Source organism: Saccopteryx bilineata, chromosome 10, assembly GCF_036850765.1.
Source record: "Saccopteryx bilineata isolate mSacBil1 chromosome 10, mSacBil1_pri_phased_curated, whole genome shotgun sequence".
NCBI lineage: Eukaryota > Metazoa > Chordata > Mammalia > Chiroptera > Emballonuridae > Saccopteryx > Saccopteryx bilineata.
The window spans coordinates 59242382-59259878 of NC_089499.1; the positions used below are offsets into that span (position 1 = coordinate 59242382).

The 17497-nt window shown below is 44.6% G+C and overlaps 1 protein-coding gene across 1 annotated transcript in view; it reads left to right on the forward strand.

Annotated features, from left to right (window-relative positions):
- CACNA2D3 (calcium voltage-gated channel auxiliary subunit alpha2delta 3) overlaps nt 1-17497 on the forward strand; it is a 1003844-nt gene that overhangs the window by 554788 nt on the left and 431559 nt on the right. Inside the window, exon 11 of the mRNA XM_066244394.1 lies at nt 8264-8377. Within this exon, the coding sequence (XP_066100491.1) occupies nt 8264-8377 (114 nt within the window). The remainder of the gene's footprint in view (nt 1-8263; nt 8378-17497) is intronic.

A 17497-nucleotide genomic window follows, 5' to 3' on the forward strand; every position in this document is an offset into this window, starting at 1 on the left:
CTTTTGCACTACTCTGCTTTTGCACTACTCTGCTTTTGGCAGAGTCGATTAGTTGCACTAGAGGCCACATGGCCTATAAAACCTAAAATAGTTACTATGTGGCCCTTTATAGAAGTTTGCTAATCCCAGTTCTAGTGAGAAAAGACAGATAGGTTGAGTATCCCTATGAAGAAAAACAGCACCATTGTGTCAGTATGATATGGAGTTTCTGCTTTGTAGGGTGAGGCCAGGGAAGGTCTCTCTGATGAGATGATGTGACAGGAGAGACCTGGAGGAAGTGAGGGAGTAGCCTTCAGAAACTTCCAGCAGGAGGATTCCAAAGAGAGGAATAGTAAATGCAAAGGCCCTGAGGCAGGGGTGTTTGGCATATTTAGATTACAGTGAGGAAACCAATGTGACAAGAACAAAATGAGGAAGAGAGCGAGCGAGCGAGGGAATGAGATCTCAAGGGTAGCAGGAGCTGGGTTGGATGGAACCATAGAGACTGGTGAGGACTTCGGCTCTCGCTCTGGCTGGGATGGAAAGTCACTGGAGTCCGAGCAGAGAATGACATGATGCAGGTTGGGTTTTAGCAGCACTTGGCTGGCTGCTGTGTTCAGAAGCAACTATAGGAAGACAAGGGCAATAGCAGGAGGGCCACTAAATTATCTGGGAGACAGATAATGATGGCTTGGATCAGCCAGGTGCAGTTAAGATGTTAAGAAGGAGAAAAATAGAAAGCACTCTAGGTATGTCAAACTGCAGGAGTTTAATTCTGGGAATGGTTGCACAGGGGATAGGAAAGCTGAGGAACCAAACAGGGAGTGATACCACCCACAGCTTCATGCCAGCAGGGAGACGCCCTCGCTGGGGCAAAGGGGCAACTGGAGGGTAGGGCTCCCACAGAGCCTTGGCACTGTGGCCTTCCAGATGGTGACAGACAGCGAAGGGGGTGGCCTTGCTGGGCTCACTGTGGGGAGGCCTGTCCTGGGGAAGCTGGTGCTGTGATGGAGACACAGTCATGGCCAGGAAGTGCGTGGGCCCTTACAGCAGAGAGGAAGAAATCACTCAGGAGCTGGTTTCTCCCTGTGTCCTCCAGTGTTCTCCTCAGGTGAACCTTGTCAGAACTGTCAGGGAGCCCAGAAAGTGAGGACTTGGGGGAGAAGGTGGGGGTAGCTGAAGCACACAGGCACTGCCTGGAGCAGCCTCTATGCTGAGGTGTGTCAGGAGCTGGGAGGCCTGACAGTCGAGGTTCAGAGCCTGGCTGCGCCGAGTCCCCAGGTAGCTCAGCGGGGCTGGCTGTTGTCAGGATGCCGCGTTCAGCCGACGCCATGTGGGTCGTATGTGGCATTCAGTTAAGCCTGATTCCAAAACTGGAGTTCCTACTCAGCTACCCTGGCCTCTTAAGCCAAGGGTAGGACCTGATTCTAAACTCTTTTACCAATAACATCTCTTGGTACTTAAAGGGTTCTTTCGGGCTCAGCGCTGAGCCAGTGTCACCACTGCAGGGGAGCGAAGAATAAGAAGGAAAAGTGCTCAGTGTCAACCTGAGGCCATCGTCTCACTCCAAGGAGCTGTCAGCCACAGACAATGACCGTTTATGTAGACCTCGGTGTTGAGGACAGCACTTTTCTATTATCAGCTTATTTATAATGTAGAAACATTCCTGGCCAAAGCAAAGGGCCAAGCTGCTCCTTTGCATTCTGTTTGAATCCTGGAAAGATGCCTCTTCCAGGCTTGGGATGCAGAGCTCTGCCTCTCAACAGGCTCTTTCCAGAGACTTGTCACAGTTGGAAAACTGGCTCGCTTCTCATCCCCAAAGCCTAGTATCTAGAGTAGGGGTGGACTGCGTTGAGCTGGGGAGTTCCTTGTTGGAAAGTCTGCCTGTGGTGAGTTTCTGTTTCTCTGCTCTTTGGCAGTAGTGGTGGAGGAGTGAGAGTTAGAGGATACTTGTCCTGTGGTTAAGTTTGTGACCTCTGGAGTCAGGCAGGCAGGACTGAGAAGTCTGGTTCTCTGTGGGCTTGAGAAAACTGTGCTCAGTTTCCCCTTATTTTCCTGACCTGTAAAATGGGGAGAGGAATAGACTCAGCATTGGCCACATTATTTGTGAGGCCCTGTGCAAAAGTAAAATGCAGGCTCCTTGTTTGAACGTTACTAAGAATTGTAAGAGAGTGACAGCCGCAGTGAGCCAGGCGGATAGCCCTGCACAGCTGTGCTGCTCACAGGCCCCTGAAGCCGGTCCTGGTCGTCGAGGGTGGAGAATCAGCATGGGAAGCAGTGCCTGGACCTCTCTTGGCAGTGCCAGGCTGAGTGAGAAGTGCCATCTCTGTGACCGGGGAGGCAGTAGGCAGCCTCACTGCTGCCAGGCTGCCTGTGGTTTCCAGAAGCAGCTCCCACTCTTGATGCTTTTTGGTCTTCCTCCCTGCCTAAGACCTCGGGACTACCCACTGTCCTTCATCTTCCCCTCTCTTTTTTCCCCACTCATTCCTTTTCTCTCCTCATCCCTCCCACTTACCAATTTTGTTCTCAGACACCCCTAAGCCAGTGTCTCCCATTGCATGCCCGTTTGAATGCTGTTCTGCCAACATACTCCCATGTAGGTGCTGTGGTCAAGGTGGGGAAACGCATGATGCTCTTGTACATAAAGGCCTAGAAGTCCTGCAGTGAACACATTTTTTTCAAAATGTGTTGAAACCAGTGCTCAGACTTGTTAAGCCAGGAGCTCTTTCGATCATATCATACCCAGAAGAGTAGATTCTCATAGAAGTCCCAGCTCAGTGAGCACATCTTCAGGCATAGTATCTTTGTATACTTCAAGAGGATACATTACACTCCCAACACCTCTGAGATCCAGAGATATTACTAACACGTGAATTTTTTCCCCTTGAATCCTGGTAAGAGAAGTACTTTTGAACCAGAGAAATACTCCACATACCTATGTGCTCTGCCTCCACCTGGAAAAACCCTTTAGGGCCTGGCCAATCAGAAAAAGTTATGGGTCCCATGTAAATTCCAGAAAGTAAGAATGGAAGGAACAAAAAATGTTACAAAACATCCCCGCTTGAGATTGGTTGACGCTGGCACCATATTTTTTTTAGTGCACATTTATCCATAGAGGGAAGCATTCCCATTCCATCTCTTCCCAGCGGGCTTTTATTTGGGGGAGGGGGCAGTGATATTAGTTAATAAAATTATAGAGGTTTTGGGTGCACAATTCTACAGCACATCATCTGCACACTGTAGTGTGTTTACCCCCCAAGTCAAGTCAAGTCTCCTTCCACCACTGTTTATCCCCCTCCACCCTCTTCTACTTTCCTCACTCACCTTTTCCAATCATCATATTGTCTGTGTCTATGAGTTTCTTTTCTTCTTCTCCTTCTCCTTCTCTTCCTCCTCCTCCTCCTCCTTCTTCTTCTTAATATTATTATTTATTTATTTATTTATTTATTTATTTGCTTAATCCCTTTACCCATTCGGCTTTTAAATAGCCAAACACTTTGGGGAAAAAAACACACAAAAGAACTGAGATGGTTAATCTTTCATGAAAATGAAGCTCTAGCTATTTCCTACTTCACCAATATGATCTTTACATGATACATTTCTCTCTATGTGTATCATGCCTCTTTGCAAGGTAATATAAAATAAAAACTTATTTTTTAAACACACATTCTTTCTCTTTCTCTCATACACACATGCACACACACTTGAAATTGTGATTATGGCTGGAACTTAGAGTGGTCCAGAGGTTACTGTAACTAAGTGGAGTTAATTCTATTTTGCAATGACTTGCATTTCAGTTCCAGTATTTGCTCAGATAACTTAAAGGCTTGCAGTTCCTGCACAAACAGCTTTGAAAGGCACATTCCCACAAACTTCTAAGACCCTCTGGCTATTGATGTCTGCTGCATTCATTAGATCCCCTAAGAAACACAGAGCCCATTTGCTACAGTAGTTAGCATCTACCTTGTCATATGACAACTGCAATTATCTCTTTTGGTGATGAATATGATCTTTGCAGTGATTATCTTTAAAAATTTTTTCTTAGCCAATTAAATAAAATTCAGTGACATTTCAAAGACTGTTAATCACAACCAAATGCTTTAAATGTCAGGATGCATTGAAATTTTCTCTACTAACTGATGAACCACTGAGCTAATTGTGGTTCATCATCGGATCCTTGTCATTGTTATTATTATGGAAAACACTTTCATCACTCTTGCTATTCAATAAAAAAAGTTCTAGACAAATATGAAGAGATATTACTCATCAAAGCATTTGAATTTAATTGCATTCTCCAAAATTCTTCAACTGCAAATTGCTACAGAGAATAGCGAGGACTCAGCCAGAGAGGAAAGTGATGTCTTTAAATAAACAGCTTTGGGCACTTTTTCTACTGTGTTATTTAGATATCTTCATTTTCTTCTCTTTATTTATTTATTTATTTTTTGGTAGAGTTTTTCCAGGATATTTTCAAATGAGTTGCATGAACAACATCCCCAAGCTATCCTGACATTATTCCCTTCTGCAGCCTCTGTTAACTATAAGCATAGATCACTTTTATTCAGTGTTCTGCTGCTGGGTTTATTCAGTGACTTGGAGGCTGTGTTGAAAGCAGGCTGCCCAAAACATCTCCAGAACAACCTGTCAATAACACAAGGCTACAGTAGGGAACAAAATGTGCTCTGATAATGGAACTGTAGTGATGTCTCAGCATAGAAAAGACAGTCATTTATTGAGACTGTGAAGTCTGTTTGAAGGTGGGTCTTTCAGGGTGGAGGAGAGGGAAGGGGCTTGGTTAAGACCAAGTAAGAATCCTGATATTATAGTTTAGGATTGGTAGACAGAGCAAGGGGAAGCTTTTAAGGTGTGGGTGGGTGGGGGGGTTTCAGAGAGTCTTAGGTTATACATTGTCCTTTGATACTTTCTATTGAAGAACTGATGGCTCTTTCAGGAAGTTCTTGGAATAAGCAATAATGTTATTTGCAATTTTAATCTGCCTCAGCAAGAGTTTTCTGCAATATTGTTATATCAGTAAAGATAGTAGAATAGTAGTTATATGGAAAGCTTTGTGGCATGATGGCTTTAGTAGTCAGGTGTTTCTACCTACTAGTTTGTGTCATGGGCCATGTCTACTCATGAATTCAAGGTTACTTGTCCAGTCTGAGTTGCAGAAGTGACCAGGGCCAGGACTTAGGTGATGCAAGTGCCTGGGACACAGAATTTAAGGGGTACTCCCTCACTCTCAGGGTGGTAGCCCTGGTGACTGCCAAGTGACCCTGGAACCCTGGAAAGAAGAAAGGAAAGGAAAGAGGAAGAAATGATCATTTGTGGAGTCCTACCATGTCTCCCTATGTGCTCAAGGACCTTCCTGGGAAGCAGCAGGAGGGAGTGCTGAATCGGGAGTAGACTGCTTGGCTGGACTGCTTGGCGTCAGTCTCAGCTATGGTAGGTAGTGGTTGTGACCTTGAGCAAGTTAGGTAATCTCTCTGAGCTTCAGCTTCCCAACCTGTAAAAGGGGGTAACGATAGTGCCTACCCCAGAGGCTGGTAAAGATTAAGTTTATACTTGTAGCCCAGCGTAGAATGAAATTTCACCTACATTGGAACAACTATGTAAGCATGATACTCCCATCTTACAAATGAAGAAAAAGGCACTGATAAGAGAGCTTACCCCAGCACACAGCTCGTAGTTCTGGGACAGAGCGAGGTGCTTTCCACTATACCATGGTAGGCCATGCGTGCTTTGAGTTGGCTTTATTCTGTCCCAGTGTGGCCACTTGGCCCTTCATTCCTGCCTTTCATCTGCTTATCCATCATCTATACAATTAATTATAGTGTCCTTTCAAGTTACTGCAAATTCCAACTCCACATCACAATTCTGAGTTCACAGAGATTCGGCATTAAACTTAAACTTGAAAGTTCTATGAGTTCTTTGGTTCACCAGGAGCAGCAGCAAATCCAAAAGCAGCGCCTGTCCTTGCCGGCTGAGTGTGCTGGGCGCAGTCCGCTTGCTGTCACTGCCGCACTGCTCCGTTTGCCCTCGCTGGGCCCTTCCCCTGTTACTCAGCTCCCACCTGCTCAGTGAGGTCTTCCTTGACTACTTTTTCTAAAGTTACCCCTTCTCCTTTCCTATTCTTCTTCTCCACTTTCTTTTTTTCCTCTTAGCATCACCATTATCAGACATACAACTTAATTTACTCATTTACTTTGTTTTTAGATGTCTCCCCAAATAGAATATAAACTACATGAGGGAACGGATTTTTTAAATTATATTTTTTATTTAGACAATTAAAATTGACAGGGTAACATTTGTCAACTAGAGTACATACATTTAGAGAAAACATCTCCACATCACTTGGATAGTCGATTATGCTGTATACCCATCACCCAAAGTCAAATCATCCTCTGTCACCCTGTATTTGTTTCTCTTTATGCCCCTCCTCCTCCCCTAACCCCCTCCTTTTCTTCCCTTCCCCTCCCCCTGGTAACCACCATACTCTTGTCCATGTCCATGAGTTTCAATTTTGTGTCCCACCTACGTATGGAATCATACAGTTCTTAGTTTTTTCTGATTTACTTATTTCACTCAGTATTATGTTATCAAGGTCCATCCATGTTGTCATAAATGATACTGTGTCATCATTTCTTATGGCTGAGTAGTATTCCATAGCATATATGCACCACATCTTCTTTATCCAATCTTCTATTGAAGGGCATTTCAGCTGTTTCCATGTCTTGGGCATCAGGAACAATGCTGCAGTGAACATGGGGCTACATGTGTCTTTATGTATCAATGTTTCTGAGTTTTAGGGGTATATACCCAGTAGAGGGATTACTGGGTCATATGGTAGTTCTACTCTTAGTTTTTTGAAGAACCACCATACTTTCTTCCATAATGGTTGTACTACTTTACATTCCCACCAACAGTGGATGAAGGTTCCTTTCTTTTTGCATCCTCTACAACACTTGCTATTACCTGTCTTGTTGATAATAACTAATCTAACAGGTGTGAGGTGGTATCTCATTGTAGTTTTGATTTGCATTTCTCTAACAGCTAGTGAAGATGAGCATATTTTCATATATCTTTAGGCTATTTGTATTTCTTCCTGGGAGAAGTGTCTGTTAATGTCCTTGGAAAGGGATTTTTGTATGTTTACATTGCCAGCATTGTGTGGGCTTTTAGTAAATAATTTCTGAGTAAGTGAATAAACGTTATAGATTATAATGGACAGAGTTTCACTCCTGAAGGTTTGAGGCTTATTTGTGTGTTTCCCATGCCTTGGCATTATTGTGTAATTGTAGGGTTTTTAAAGGATATGGTGTTGCTTTGCATTGTAGCATTAATAACATTCATTAAGGGAATCTTCTCTGCTAATTCAGGGGAGGGATGCGAAGGCCCGGCAGGTGCAGTTCGGTCACCCTGGCCTACCTCGCCCAGAGGCGGGGTTCTTTTATTTTAATGTTATATGAAACTGAAAACTGAGGATATTTAGGGTTTTGCACACCAGTGGGCACAATCTTGGAATTTCAGCATGCTATGTATAACATCACACAAAAACCAATGCGGAAGACAATTTGACTTTGGGTGAAGGGTATGCAATATAATCAAATGTCAAAATAATCTGGAGATGTTTTCTCTGAACATATGTTCCCTGACTTATCAATGTCACTGCATTAAAATTAATAAAAATAATATTAAAAAATAAAGAGGGAAAAAAACAATGCAAAATGTTACAGGCTAACAAATATATATTTAAAATAAACCCTACAAAAAGGGTGCTTGAGCTTCTAATCTGAATTGTTCTGCTCCTGACTTTATTCCCTATCCATCTACAACCTCCTTGATTTTATTATATAGTACAGCTTGTCCCCATTAGACCCATTCAAACCAGACTCAGATTTTGAAAGAGATGTTGCCTGGCACATATCCTGCTGCCCATACACTGTGTTCCTAAAAAGGTTGTTGTGCCAACTCCTTTGGGCTTGTATTCTGAAGCGCTGTTCACAGTTAAAGGTAAGAGAGGGTATGTGTGTTAGAATCTCACTTCCACTGTGTGTGTGTTTTGTAGAAATCTGTTCTGCAATCTGAATCTCATTCCAAGTTGTCAGAGTAGATTTGGTAATCCATGGAGAGCAGGGCAGGGGTGGGGGGGAGGCTTATTTTGTGGGCTCCAGGCTCCGTGTTGCTGGTGCATGCGAGCTCTCTTCTGGAGAAGCGTCCTAAGCCAAGGCTATCCAGAGCTCCCTGGTGTGTGTTTTAATTTAGCACTCCTTTCTCTCCACAGTTCAACCACACAGGACAAGGAAGCATCTGCAGCCAGGCCATCATGCTCATCACCGATGGGGCAGTGGACACCTATGACACAATCTTTGCTAAATACAATTGGCCAGACCGCAAGGTAAGTTGACGCTGCTGCTGGCTACGCCATGTGGTCCACAGAGGATCCTTGTTGCGTTGAAACCTCCGGATTGTTCCAGAGAAGGGCCCGTGTAGAGTTCATCTCATCATGACCTAGGGTTTCTCAGCCTTGTGTTTTTCCCACGCATTGGGTTTTTGGGTTCAGCAAAATGGAACTACGGATTTCCTTGTTCTCAAAACAGTTTTGGAAGGAAGCAGAAACCTGCAAAGACATTTCGGCACATTTAGGTAACAGATCCATTGTGAAGTACACTTTGTCTGTGTGGGGCAGGCTTCTCTTTGTGCCCCAGGGGGCTGGAGTTGGTGGCCCAGCACCTACGGAGTGGTGGAGCCAGTGTGCCCCCCACAGCCGTCTCCTTTGTGTTTCTGTGTTTCTGCAGCTCCTTCCCTTCTCGAGCCCACGTCCACCCCCCGCCCAGTGCTGTTCCCCACCCATGTCAAAGTTTGTTCTCTATCCTGATTACTTCTTTCTTTGCTTTCCAGGTGGGCCTTTATTTATCTGTGGAACCCATGTGTTAGGGTGGAAATGATGGGTACTAATATTTTTGGTTCCACTTGAGTGCCTTAACCCAGAGGTTCCTTGAGCTATTAGCCATTCTGAACTTCTTGGGAAGAGCTCTTACATTATGGAGACTTGGACCCTATTCTACAACTACAGAAAAAAAATCTCTGAGGATATGGCCCAGGAAGCCATGTTTTTAATAAGTTTCTGGAGTGGGCACCAATCATCAGGTGGGAAGTTGGTAAGCACTATTTTACCTAAATGGTGCATTTCAGCAGGAAAAAGAGGTCAGTCAGCCTGGGTGCTAACCTGGGGTACCACAAAGGTGCTCTCTTACCCCCCTTGCCCATGCCACTCTGACTGTCTCTATAGGTGCACGAGACCGTCCAGAACAAGTCTACCCTGCTTTTTCTACTTTGCATATTTAATTTCTTGGATTGAACTAACCATACACATGTGGCAATAAGAAACAGAAGACAAATGATAGTGTGCTCTCAGATGTATCCAGGGAGCATGTACCCCTGAGGGCGCGCGGGGTGTCATTCTGTAGTTCCTCGCTCGTTCTTGGTCCCCGCATGTCTCTGACAACATGGGTCTCTTACCTCACCAAGTGTGCATCTAGGATTTAAAGATACATACCTTTTGTGCAATATGGTTCCCAAATGGACCCCAGGTCCTTCCCCTGGTGCTCAGCCTTAGCAACAGCCACCACTTCCGAGGCTGGAGGAGAAGATAGCTGTGCTGGGCTTATTAAGACGAGGTAGGACTCTGACATAGCACCTGCCTGAATTTATCTGGGAATAAATGTGGCTGAATGCAGCTCCCACAATAAGCACTGCCTTGGGAATGCAATCCTGAAATCCTGAGTAAGGTGGGTGTTCACTGGTGGACGAGGTGATCTGGACGCTGTGTGTCAGGTGACATGAAGGCAGGAGCAGGCTGGGTGGGAATGCAACCCTGGAATCCTGAGTAAGGTGGGTGTTCACTGGTGGACGAGGTGATCTGGACGCTGTGTGTCAGGTGACATGAAGGCAGGAACAGGCTGGGTAGGCATACATGCCTGCAATGTACAGCTCGGTGCTGGGTGCATGGCTGCGGCCTAGTGTACAACCCTGAGGGGTGGCTGAGGGACGGGCCTGGGAGGGAGGACACAGCATGGAAACATGGGTAGGGTCATGCGTACTGTGCAGTCCAGTGGAGTGTTCCCAGATGCTATGGCATCTCACAGCATGCTGAAGGATATTTTGAATCACTTGGGACCATCTTAAATAAAAGAAGGTAAAGGGGCCCTTTAATAAGCAGCTCTAATGCCAAACCAGGTGGTGGCTCAGTGGATAGAGCATCAGACTGAGACATAGAGGACCCAGGTTCAAAACCCTGAGGTCACTGGCTTGAGCACAGGCTCATGCAGCTTGAGTGTGGGCTCACCAGCTTGAGTGCGGCGTCACTGGCTTGAGCATGGAGTTGCTAACTTGAGCATAGGATCATAGAACATGACCCTGTGGTCACTGGCTTGAGCCCAAAGGTTGCTGGCTTAAAGCCCAAGGTTGCTCACTTGAGCCTAAGGTCACTGGCTTGAGCTCAAGGTTACTGGCTTGAGCAAGGGGTCACTCACTCTGCCTTAGTCCCCCTGTCAAGGCACAGATGAGGAAGCAATAAATGAACAACTAAAGTGCTGCAATGAAGAATTGATGCTTCTCATCTCTCTCCCTTCCTGTCCATCTGTCCCTATCTGTTCCTCTCTTTGTCTTTTTTCTCTGTCTCTGTTAAAAAAAAAAAAAAAGAAGCAGTTCCATTAACACCAAACTTGCTATCCTGTATATTCCATGCAGAATCTCATGACTCCCTCCCTCCTGGTGAGACCTGATGGAGAGCAGTTGCCCAGGAATATTCGTATTTAAACATTATGGCATTACTTGCAGGGAGAGGCATGGGATGAGGGCTGCAAAGTCGTAATTCTTCAGACAAAACACAAATTTCAACATATCTTTCCAAAGAAACAATATTGACTTTAGGCCAGGTGCTTCCTTGGATTGATTGGAACCAGGAACCTGAAAATTTCAATGTTGCTCAAAAATAGTTTCATCTATTTATAAAATACTATCAAGCAGAAGCAGGTTTCTTTCTGTAGCAAGAGGGTTTTTTTCTATAATTAAAAACTAATAGCAGGATACCTTTCCTTTCTGCTCCATTCTGGAGAATTCCATGATATTGATATACATACACATACACATAAACATAAACACATACACATGCATATCCATTCTCTTCTTGCTGACTTCTCTGTGCAGATGCAGGTAATAAATGTACATAAAGCCCAGTGGGGTTTACCCTGTGTCGGCGTGAGATGATGGGCAGTGCCTAATCAGTCATCTTGTTGGTTATTTTGAACATTAGATATTTAGTAGAAGCTTGTGTTGTGCGGTAGTTGGTAATCTTCCAGATCACAGAAACAGGAAATGGGTTCAGAAGAAGGAAAATGGAAAGTGAGGCTAAAGCCGGATTCCCATATGACAGTCTTTCTCAAACGTGAGCGAGCATCAGAGCTCTGGGAGGCTTGTCCCACATCACTGCTTACCCGTCTCCAGTGTTTCTGATCAACAGGGCTCCACGGGCCTGAGAGTGCATTTCTCACAGGTTCCTGCGTGGTGTTTTCTGTGGGTGGAGAGCCATGCTTGGGGAGCTCCTGCCATAAGATGTGGCCCGGGGAGGAGGCTTTGTGACCCTGTGGGCTCTGTTGCTTCTGTTCCCGTCTGTCAGCCTTTACAAGGACCCGTCCTCTCACTCGAATCCAGTGCCCAGGTATGTTTCTTGGCCCCTACTTTGTTTAAAATACCGCCAGCTACTGATCATCATTTAAAAATCTGGCTATGGTATATAAAGATTTTAAAGTTTTAGTTTTTCTTATAAGCAGACTTACTTGTCACTTTTGTAATGTTCTCATATAACAACAACAAACGGCTAGAGCTGAGAAATGGCTGCTTCCTTAGATGGCGGATTCGTGCACTATTTGGCCATGACCTTCACCACTCTGTCCTTTCCTCTAAGCCCACTTCTCTCGTGCCCATAGGTGTACTCTCGGAAGTCACAAGTACTTGTTCTTTCACTGGTGTGAGGTGTGACTTGTATTCCCCATCCTTTGGGGATTTGTTCCATTCTCTGGGGTCTGCCCTGAACTTCCCCTTTTCTCCTCTGGCCAGAGGTCATCTTTGCCCTGCCTGAACCCTAGACTTTAGACTCTCTCAGAATGGTCCTAAGGGAAGCATAGTTCAGGTCCAGTACTATAATCACTTCTGGGCCTGTTTTCTGTTTTCATGGGTTAGGTGAGTCTTTGAAGACAGATTTTGTATCTCTGAACAGTCTCAGCCCTGCTGAGAAGCATGGCATAGACACCCCAGGACAGTGTCATGATCCTGCCCCCTGGTGTTTTTATTCCCTGTATAATCTCCTCGCCTGGAGTGTGAGTGGGACCTGTGATTTGCTTCTAACCAATAAAATATAGTAAAGGTGAGGGTGTTTGGCAGATGTAATCAAGGTCTCATCAGTTAATTTAGATCTAATCACAAGGGATATTATCATGGGTGGGCCTTATTTAATAAAGAACCCTTAAAAGAGGGACTGGACACTCCCCGAGCACAGAGACAATCTTCTGTGATCTGGAAGATAACCAACTACAGCATGACATAACCCTCTGCTAAATATATAATGTTCAAAATAACAGAGAAGATGACTGCTTAGACACTGCCCACCATCTCACGCCAACACAGGGTAAAAACCCCACTGGGCTTTATGTACATTTATTACCTGCACCTGCACAGAGAAGTCAGCAGGAAGAGAATGGATATGCATGTGTATGTGTATATGTTTATGTGTATCGATGTCACAGAATTCTCTGGAATGGAGCAGAAAGGAAAAATATCTTGCTATTAATTTTTAATCTTGCCAGTTTGATGAAATAAGATGCTATTTGGAGAAGCCCTGTGCCAAGGACCTGAGGGCAGCCTTTAGGACCTGGTGGCATCCTCTAGCCAACATTCAGGAGAAAGCTGGGCCCTCATTCTGATAGCCATAAGGAGATGAATCCTGCTAACAATCTGAACAAGCTTGGAAGCAGAGCCTTCCTTAGTTGGTCCTCCAGATGAAATTATAACCCAGCCAGCACCTTATTGCAGCCTTGGGAGCCTGTGAACAGAAGACTCAGCTAAGCTGTGTCCAGACTCTGGACCCAAAGAAACTGCAATAACACGTGTGTTGATTTCAGCCACTACATTTTTGATAACTTGTTATATAGCAAAAGAAGCAAGGAAAAGGGAGAAAGGAAAGACAATCATTTATATAGTAATACTATAAAACATCCCCAAACTTTGTGGTTTCAAGCTAACAGTTCGTTATTTTTTGGAATTCTGAGGGTTAATTCTGCGGTGCCTCTGTACCATGTGGAATTCTGAGGGTTAATTCTGTGGTGCCTCTGTACCCTGTGGAATTCTGAGGGTTAATTCTGCGGTGCCTCTGTACCCTGTGGAATTCTGAGGGTTAATTCTGCGGTGCCTCTGTACCATGTGGAATTCTGAGGGTTAATTCTGCGGTGCCTCTGTACCCTGTGGAATTCTGAGGGTTAATTCTGCGGTGCCTCTGTACCCTGTGGAATTCTGAGGGTTAATTCTGCGGTGCCTCTGTACCCTGTGGAATTCTGAGGGTTAATTCTGCGGTGCCTCTGTACCCTGTGGAATTCTGAGGGTTAATTCTGCGGTGCCTCTGTACCCTGTGGAATTCTGAGGGTTAATTCTGCGGTGCCTCTGTACCATGTGGAATTCTGAGGGTTAATTCTGCGGTGCCTCTGTACCATGTGGAATTCTGAGGGTTAATTCTGCGGTGCCTCTGTACCATGTGGAATTCTGAGGGTTAATTCTGCGGTGCCTCTGTACCCTGTGGTGTCAGGTGGGGTCTCTAGTTCATCTGCATGCAGCTGGGAGCTTGGCTGGGCTTCCTCGGTTCTCCTGGCCACAGTCCCTCTCTCCACGTGGTGTCTAATCCTCCAGGGCCACACCAGGAGTTTTCTGGACTTTCTTACACTATGGCAGCTGGGATCCCAGAAAGGAAAAAGAGGAGGAAGTAGGAAGCAGGCCCAGGGAGCACTTGTGGATGTCATTTTCTAAGCCATCTACCACCAGACCAGGGCTTTGCTCGAGGCAATTGATTAATGAATCATTTTAGAATGAGTAGGGAGAAGGAATACATTACTGGTGATTTAACTATGAGTCTGCAAAGGCAGCAGTTGCCTATGCAATGTGTCCCTTGCCAGCATTTTATTTCTGAGTGCAGAAATGAGGGGCTATTTATTCATTTATTGGATGCCATTTACTTTTGCCTGATTTCCATTGATTTGTGGCTTAACAGCAGCTCTTACACACTTGGAATAAAATATGAACGTCTCAACATGAAAAGGACTCATTCTAGGATCTGCTCTAATAAACCTGCCTAAAGTTAAATTAGAAAAACGGTCATACCTGCCATCTATGTAGTTGCTCTTCCAAGTGAAGTAAAAAAATGCTCATGGAATTATTTATCATGACTTCCCATGATGACAAAGCAGAATGAATAGTAAGAAATGGTAAATAAGTGATTTAAAGAAAGGGTTGCAAACTATGGCCCATGGGGCAAATCGAATCCGTTGCTTGCTTCTTGAGGCCTATCAGCCATGAATAAATGATTTTTCACATTTTTAAATGGCCCCCCAAAAAAGCCCCAAGGAGAATAATATTTCATGATGTGTGAAAATTGTATGGAATACAAATTTTTACTGTCCATAAATAAAGTACTATTGTAATATAGCCATACCCAATTGTTTATATGTTGTCTACTGTTAAATAGTTGTGACCAAGACCATGTGCCCCACAAAACCTGAAATATTTACTATCTGGCCCTTTAAGACAGTGTTGGCCAGCCCCCCAATCTAAACTAATCAGTGTGTTGTTGAAAGTCATTGAGAGGCCCTTAGTTTTATGTATTGGCTGAATTCAGAATGGTAGGGGCAATTTCTCCCTGTGTTTTCATTGCTCTTTCTACTTGGTGATCGTACTAGCCACAGATTAAATGGAGGAGGGTGTGGAGCCCTGATGGTAAACCCTTCTCTATGCTGTAGGTATCTCCCCTCAACCTGTGGAGCCAGCTTTTAGCTATCCTTTCTGCCCTCCCCCTTCTCCCTTCACACTGCCCTCTGGGCTGGGTGCAGTACATGGTGACAGGGCTGTTCAGAAGGAAAGTGAGCTGTGGGTACCAAACCGGGGCTGCCTCCAGTGCTCGGGATGTCGGATTTTCATAAACGTTAGCCCTAATGGCCTCTGGAACCCTGTTTTATGGTGACATGGGCACATGGTGAAATGTCACAGCTTTCAGGTCCCTGGCGTACCAGGGACATTCTGGAGAGAATCAGATTTCCTCTTTGCCAGGACCCAGGAAAGCAGAGACTCTCTGAATCGAAATAAAATGGAACCCTTGGTACCCCTTTCATGGTAGGACCAGAATTGACCTACTCATGGGCTCATAGCTTTGTGATAGACAGTGGCCTCTGTACCAGTCACATGGCCCTGTATTATCTGTCCTTCGTGTGGGTCTGTGATAGAAACGTGGGCAGCACTTGGATGCTTAGTATACTTCCCTGAACCAGAACGTTTCTCAACAAGAGAACGCTTTAAACTGGTCCCTGTATCTAAATATAGAAAGCAAAGCTAACAAGAGGTACTCTCACTGAGTGCTGTCAGACACTGTTCTAAGTAGTTCATGGATATTGGTATGGAAAACCCATGAAGTGGGTACTGTTGTTATCTCTTTTTTCATAAATGAAGAAACTGAGGCAGCAAGAGGCTACATAGCCAATTCACAGTTTCATAACTAACATTTGATCTGAAATGGCAACCCAACCATTGAGTGCTGAGGCTGTACCCTTAACCAATGGCCAAAGAAAAGCAAAATGACCTCAGGTCCGAGAAAGAGCTGTCATCCCACTTACATTATCACTTGGTCAATAAGTTCACTTCCTTGGCCTTCCTGCCCCAAAGTACATGAGGGTCTGCAGAGTGTCGGAGGTTTGGGGGTCTCAGAAGTCGTCAGACTGCAGGCATTGTGTTGCCTCAGGAAGAGTGTAACTGAATGACTCCTCGTCTGAGAGGACAGAGGACTTCTAAGATGAAATCTGTTTTAGTTCTGTGTGCGCTGTGTCTTCAGTTACCTCCAGAACTACAGCCAGGTCTGTGGTGTGAGACCCTTGAGAGACAGCCAGGGCTCAGTGTCCCTGGAGGATGCTTGGTGGCCCCGGGGAGGAGCACCAGGAAGGGTGAGGCAAAGCAGGTCTTGGTGTGGGGACAACGGGAAGCCCTTGATCACAGACCAGGTTGGGGCCTGACTTTGGAGCACTTTTGTAAACACTGTTGGGAATCAGTCATTTGAGCTGGAGTCACTTGGATCTCCAAGAAGGGGCACTCTTGGGGGTTTTGCCCTAGGCCTCCTGCCCTTGACATAATTTGGAAGCTAAAGTTTCATTCATGCCGAGTCCTAGAGGCCTGGGAAGTAGGAAAGGCTCTCTGCAAATTACTCTCTCTTCTCCGTGGGGCATGGGCCACTTTGGGAAGCCGAATCTCTGAGTAGAGTCAAACCTTATTCACTTAAGAACCCAACCCTTAATGAATCTTAAGCAATTTGGAAGAAAATCTTTCCTTTATTTATCCCTAAACTACATCGTTTCCTTCTCTGACTTTGAAATGATTTCTTTCTTGTCAAAACATGTCTATTTATTTTTATTGGTATTGAGATGGCTACCAATTTATAACCATTATAAGTAAGTATTGCTGTGATAAACATGTGTATAGTGCATTGCGTGTAACTTAGTCCCGTAGTGTTAAAATACTTTTTTAATTTTACTTTTTAATTTCAGTTGACATTCAATATTATTTTCAGGTGTACAGCACAGTAGTTAGACAATTATGTAATATTTTTTTATATAGTGATCTCCCCAGTAATTCAAGTACCCACCTGGCACCATGCATGGTTATTCCAGTGTTATTGACTATATTCCCTCCAGAACGCTGTACTTCACATTCCTGTGACTGTTTTGTAACTGCCACTCTGTACTTTTTAATCCCTTATCTTTTTCACCCCTCCTCCTCACTCTTCCCCTCTGGCAATCATCAGCCTGTTCTCTGCATCTATGAGTCTGTTTCTGTTTTGTTTGTTTGTTTAGTTTGTTCTTTAGATTCCACTTATGAGTGAAATCATGTGGTATTTGTCTTCCTCTGTCAGGGCACACCTGTCAGAATGGCTAGTACCAATAAATCAACAAACAGAAAATAGTGGTGAGGGTGTGGAGAAAAGGGAACCCTCGTGCACTGTTATTGGGAATGCACATCGGCACGGCCACTATGCAAAACAGTATGGAGGGTTTTAAAAAAATTAAAAATGTAACTGTCTTATGACCTAGTGATTTCACCTCTGGGTATATATCTGAAGAAAACCAAAACACTAATTTGAAAGAATATACGCACCCCTGTGTTCATTGCAGCGTTACTTACAATAGCCTAGATTTAGATGCAACCCAAGTGCCCA